The 5,982-nt window shown below is 29.9% G+C and overlaps 1 protein-coding gene across 1 annotated transcript; it reads right to left on the bottom strand.

Annotated features, from left to right (window-relative positions):
• Window positions 1-641: 641 nt before the first annotated feature.
• Window positions 642-4,735, bottom strand: LOC127527011 (T cell receptor beta chain MC.7.G5-like). The gene is made up of 4 exons (XM_051924376.1): window positions 4,660-4,735; window positions 1,987-2,313; window positions 1,259-1,365; window positions 642-826 (listed from the first exon to the last, which is right to left on the bottom strand). Exons 1-4 carry the CDS (start codon window positions 4,718-4,720, stop codon window positions 803-805), a joined length of 519 nt encoding a protein of 172 aa, XP_051780336.1. The 5' UTR covers window positions 4,721-4,735; the 3' UTR covers window positions 642-802.
• Window positions 4,736-5,982: the final 1,247 nt, after the last annotated feature.

The raw sequence follows: 5,982 nt of genomic DNA, 5'->3' as shown, positions 1-5,982 counted from the left end.
GTGTTTCAGTGCAAAACAATTGTAAGAATATTCTATTGGTATATCCCTAAAGCATTTTGCATCTCTGCACCCTTGATATCAGTTCAACACTAGTCACTGCCAAGGCTGACTTCCCTGCTGGCTGGATTGTGTGCTATGAAGACAGAAAACTTCTATTGTCAAAACTTTCTCTCCCTCTCCCATCCTAGTTTTTTTTTCCCATTAGTGTCAGTAGTGTCATTACTTTATCAGCTTTAATTAAACACACCTGCCTTTGTGGTTGTTACATACCCAGCTGGATGACTGAAGGAACTTTCCAGTTGACTAAAATGGCTTACTCTTTTAAAGCATGGATGCTGCTGGCCCCATTTGAAATTAATTTAGCCCTGGGTTTAACAAAGCAGTTACAATAAGTAATCAATCCACATATTGGAATGATGACATTTGTATCTGCAGTAGTGAATCAGTGTAGGACTCTGTGAATGTTACCTTAATATGGACCTGAACCGTAATGTTTGAAAAATTAGTGGATGTGCATGTAAAACTCTTTAGTACTGTTAAACTATTAGATTGGGTTAACTGTTCTATAAGGTATATTGATTAAATAAAACAGTAAATTAGTAAGATCTTTACACAAGAAAAGAGAAAAAAATGCAAATGTAAAATGCTTTATATATTTTATTCAATAATATGTTTAAATAATATTGAGCTTTCAGAGTATTGCATTGGATTTTAAAGGTATTTCAGCAAAAACTGTTACATCAAAGAAAGCATAAAGAAATAAAATCAAAGGTGTCTTGCTTTTCCTTTTGTTTGTCCTGTTTTATGATTGTTTTCTTGAAGAATGCTGGAAGAAAATAAAGAATATAATTAATGCTACTTCTGTTTTTAACTTTTAAAATTCAGAAACACAGAGTTATGTGACATTACTGCTTTAAATAATAATAAAATTCACAGGACTCAGCAGTAAAGTGAATCATTAGGAAGTACTATACCAACAGCATAATATTGTACATTACATTTAAGTATAATTTAATTAAAAACAACAATTAAGGCAATAGTATATGATAAATGCTTAAACATAAAATTAAAAATAAATTATAAAATATAAACTAAGCAAATGAAGTCTTTGAAAGGAAAATTAAATGTACTGATTAATAATATGGTTAATAAATTAATTTTGAAAAGCATATACAGAGGGTAAATAAAGATTTACATACAGATAACCAAAATGTTTTAATTTCACAGGTTCTTCAAAATATATTAACACTTACTGTACCTTTAATTTCCAAATGAGGAAAAGGATTATCAGCCCATACAAGCAACTTTTACACAAAAGTAGAATATATGCAAACTTTGTACTCTTCCCATCTTTCTTCAGTTTGCCTAAAATAATAAAAAAGAGGATTTGCAAGAGTCATTCACCCCTTAGGAGTCTTATACTACCATTAATAGATCAAATTAACAAAGTTAGCCAAACAAATCATAGTCTATAATATAATATAATATAATATAATACAATATAATATAATATAATATAATATAATATAATATAATATAATATAATATAATATAATATATATATCCATCCATCCATTTTCCAACCCGCTGAATCCAAACACAGGGTCACGGGGGTCTGCTGGAGCCAATCCCAGCCAACACAGGGCACAAGGCAGGGAACCAATCCCGGGCAGGGTGCCAACCCACCGCAGTATATATATATATATATATATATATATATATATATATATATATATATATATATATATATATATATATATATATATATATATATATATATATATATATATATATATATATATATATATATATATATATATATATATATATATATATATATATATATATATATATATATGTTATGTAGCCAATACACTGTTTTCATCTGGAATATTCTATATACTTATTCCAGAATTAAGGGCTGTAAGTAAAAATAAGAATGGACCTCCACATTGAACGGCCTTCTTATCAGTGTTGAGTCCTTACCTTTTCCACTGACATGATCTGTTATGTATATGGCCTTATCAGTCTCATTATAAAACTTGGCCACACAGGTGAACACATTATCTGCATTGCACCAAACATTTCTGGACACCCTCAGTCTGCTGCTGATGCTGTATGTTTTACTCTTTGATTGGACTGCTCTATAATCAGACTTTGCGTTATCAGTTGTTTTCTTCTTATTGATTTCCCATGTCAGTTCAATATGGTCAGGGTAGAAGTCAGTGGCCAGGCACACCAGAGTCACAAACTCATTAGATTTGTATGGCACTGGCTCAAGTATTTTAACATGAGGCAGGGAAACATTTTGTTCTGTGGAGTGAAAAACAAACAAATGTAATATTAATTAAAAGGACTAATTAATGACACAGAAAAAAAAATCTTTTATTTATTTAGTTTTTAAATCCCAATACCAATATATAGTATATATTCAAGAAATTCAGGATGGTTTTACTGAGTATAATTCTTCTCCAGGTTACATCTTTTAGACTACTATTTTCAAAGGTGTTTGAATTTATTTTTTATTTTTCTCCTAGTTATTAGTCCATTGCACTTTGAAATAATTACAAACAAAATATGACAAATTAAATGTAATACAAAAACACACATATTATTCTACAACATAAACCAAGACACTTTTACAAAACATATATGCCTACATATATAAACAAGCATTTCTCCATCCATATGGCCAATGCCAAAATGTAAACAGTGTGACTTAAAGTCTAAATTCTAACTGTACTTGATCAGCAGCATTCTGAAGAGGATTTCTTAGACAATGTGAACTCATTACTCGTGTCACAGCTTATCATTCATTGGATAAACAATGGCAATATATTTTTTTACTACTGTATTATAGAAAATAAAAAAACTACATTTTTTTCCTTTCCTTATTGATTTTCCTTCCATGTTTTGTCCATTTTCAAATTTTGAGTACTAAAATTGTTCTCTCTCTTATGTCAAGTCTTATTTTATTTCATGTTACTATTAATGAATACATTCTTCAATGTATGAATCTTGTGTTGTATAGTAATTAATTTGAAAATAAGTAGTCAAATTAAATTAAAGCAAGCCTTCCACTTTGGACTCATAAATTCTTACATCTATCTGAAGTATTTTAACAAGAGGCAGGGATATATCTCATTCTGTGAACTGAAAAACACAAAATTTTGTTGTTTTTGTTTTGGAATCCTCATATTAATGAATTTATTTTCTTTCCATATTACAGTTGTCTATTAATTTCTGTTTCAAGCATATTTGAATTGTAATAATGGAATGATCACGCTCTTTTTGAATGTGACTAGCTTTAAAAACAATTCTTTTATTTAATACAATATGAAAGAAGCCACAGCCATGTGTGTTTAGTGAAGTATACATTCATGCAGTATACATATTCTCTAAAAAACAAAATCCAGGTCAGGGTTGCAGAGAGCCAAAGCCTGTAAGTAAGTAGTAATGAATTTGTATGGAATGCCATTTCCTCACTGGTGATACACTATTGAAATAATTTAGACCTGAAGGTCACCAAATAACATACACTTTTTTTTTTGCATATAATAAAGAAGTAACCCACAGCATTAATAAAATTCGGCACCAGTTATATAGTGTCACTGTGGGATAAGTTGAATTCAGCAGTACCTTGAGCTCTAAAAAAGCTGAGCCCACTAATTTAGCACTTGTGCCATATCAAAATGTGCAAGCAGAAAATTAAATTCAAAAGAATAAGATGTTATTAGGCACATACATATTATACATATATATGTGTGTGTATGTACAGTATGTACTGTATGTCTGTGTCACTTTTTAAAGATATATGAAAAATATATGCAGAATTATCACCAGTATATAAGTGACAGCATAATTGTTCATTCCTCGATCAATTAAATTAAAGCTAAATTAAATTTCTTCTTATAGAATATCTTGTTTGATAAAAAGGGCACAATAGTACAGAGGCATTTTAAGTATTTCCTACACACTCACCTAAATTTGTGAATTTCCCCTTGGGATTAATAAAGTATCTATCTATCTATCTATCTATCTATCTATCTATCTATCTATCTATCTATCTATCTATCTATCTATCTATCTATCTATCTATCTATCTATCTATCTATCTATCTATCTATCTATCTATCTATCTACAACAATCTCGTTGAGACACTGAGACATTTAACAAACGCTTTGCAGATTATATATATTTTGAGTATTTCATTCCAATGAATGCTAAGGTCTTTATTATCCACGGCTTTTATACTCAGCATATTTAAATGTTCACCCTTCTCTCACATGATAAAAATAAACGATATTTCAGTAGATAATCATTTAATGCACTCTATTCGGCTTCCAAGGCAGTTCAGTTACACTATTCCTTGTAAAACTGAAATTGATTTACTTACGTAAAACTGTTACTTTGGTTCCTGGGCCGAAGTAGCGAATGTCAGAGCACAGTGCCGACAAGTTACCAAAAAAACTAGTTCTGTTTTTAAGCTAATATTTAAAAAATATGTTATCGCTTATACATATATGTTTTGTCGCATTAACAACAGATTGTACCGTACTTAACAATGAGACACTTCCTAGTATATCTTTAAGGCAAAATAAAGTAAAGGCCCATAAAGTATTTTTTGCTTTCATCTCATTTCAAATAGATGGTCTTACCTATGACAGTTACTCTGGTTCCATCTCCGAAAAAAAGTGTTGCAGCACCACTATAGCACATTGTTAAATCGTGATATTTAAAATCCTGCTACCTATATTTTTTTCTCACCAAGCCTCTTGTTCATTCTGAATATTTTATCTCTTTGTTGCACATGTGCCTTGTTCTAAGATTTTATATAAATATGTTCTAATTTTAAAATTATTCGTCCTGCTCTGTTAAATCATAGATAGATAGATAGATAGATAGATAGATAGATAGATAGATAGATAGATAGATAGATAGATAGATAGATAGATAGATAGATAGATAGATAGATAGATAGATAGATAGATAGATAGATAATGTATTTGAAAAATGCATTTGGGTAATTTAAGTTTTACATCATCTTAAAGCTGTCAGATATACCGAAGAACTACATTAAATACTGAAGTCTAAACAGTAAAATATTTAAAATATATATTCCTCTATAAAAGCTTGCAGTATTGATGTTTTTCTTTTGGATTTTATTCTCATTTACTTCATACCTTAACTTATTTTTATTTATATACAATATATTAGAGCAGGACACATTCAAAGCCAAGCATGATAACATGAAACACAATATACAAAAGAAAACTGTGAATTTCTTGTTTTATATTTTCATTTGATTAGGATAAATGTATTTAATAATGCTAATAAAAATCTATGCATGTCTATCTTCAAAACATTTTAATTCAGAATTTTAGTAGAATTATATTGTTTTTGCAAGACTTTTACAAGACGTTTACCAAGCGAGACTGAAAGGCACTGTATCAGATATTTCATTGTTTAAAGGTTACTGAATAAGGTTACTTACCTAAAACTGTTAATCGTGTCCCATTACCGAAGTACGCTTCTCTGTTACACGCTGCCTTTGCGCGGTGCAAAATTTCGTTTCTAATGCTTTCTTACGACAGAACTACTGTAAAATCCATGGATTTTTTAACAGTAAAAGTGGGCTTAACAATGAAATATAAAGTCCTGTAAGTCGTGCACCTTCTACAGTCCAACTTAAAACAAGATACAATGTAAGCATTCCATAAGTAAAGTGACTGGCAATCTGGCATACAAAGAACGAATTAATTTAATGTAAAGAAGTTAGAAATTAATTCACAAAGTCTTTCAAATATAGAATAACACACGAGATCACTTTCTTACCTAAAACAGTTAGTTTGGTTCCAATTCCAAAGTAAGCTGGTTGAGTGTTCACATTGCTTTACAGTCGGAGGAAAATTGACTTTGTATTTCAGTGCCGATCAGAGTTTAAAACAAGAGACAAGATGCTAGAGTGAAGCTGTTGTGAT

Source organism: Erpetoichthys calabaricus, chromosome 3 (assembly GCF_900747795.2).
Source record: "Erpetoichthys calabaricus chromosome 3, fErpCal1.3, whole genome shotgun sequence".
In the NCBI taxonomy this organism is placed as follows: Eukaryota; Metazoa; Chordata; class Cladistia; order Polypteriformes; family Polypteridae; genus Erpetoichthys; species Erpetoichthys calabaricus.
This window is presented reverse-complemented; position numbering and strand designations above follow the sequence as displayed.

Bases quoted from the DNA above. Each gene is read 5' to 3' on its own strand.
- LOC127527011 (XM_051924376.1), bottom strand. From the start codon at position 4,720: ATGTGCTATAGTGGTGCTGCAACACTTTTTTTCGGAGATGGAACCAGA. The intron at 2,314-4,659 runs GTAAGACCATCT...TTCACTCCACAG, and splicing joins AACCAGAGTAACTGTCATAG to AACAAAATGTTTCCCTGCCT. The intron at 827-1,258 runs GTACAGTAAGTG...ATTTTCTTCCAG, and splicing joins TCCTCATTTGGAAATTAAAG to CATTCTTCAAGAAAACAATC.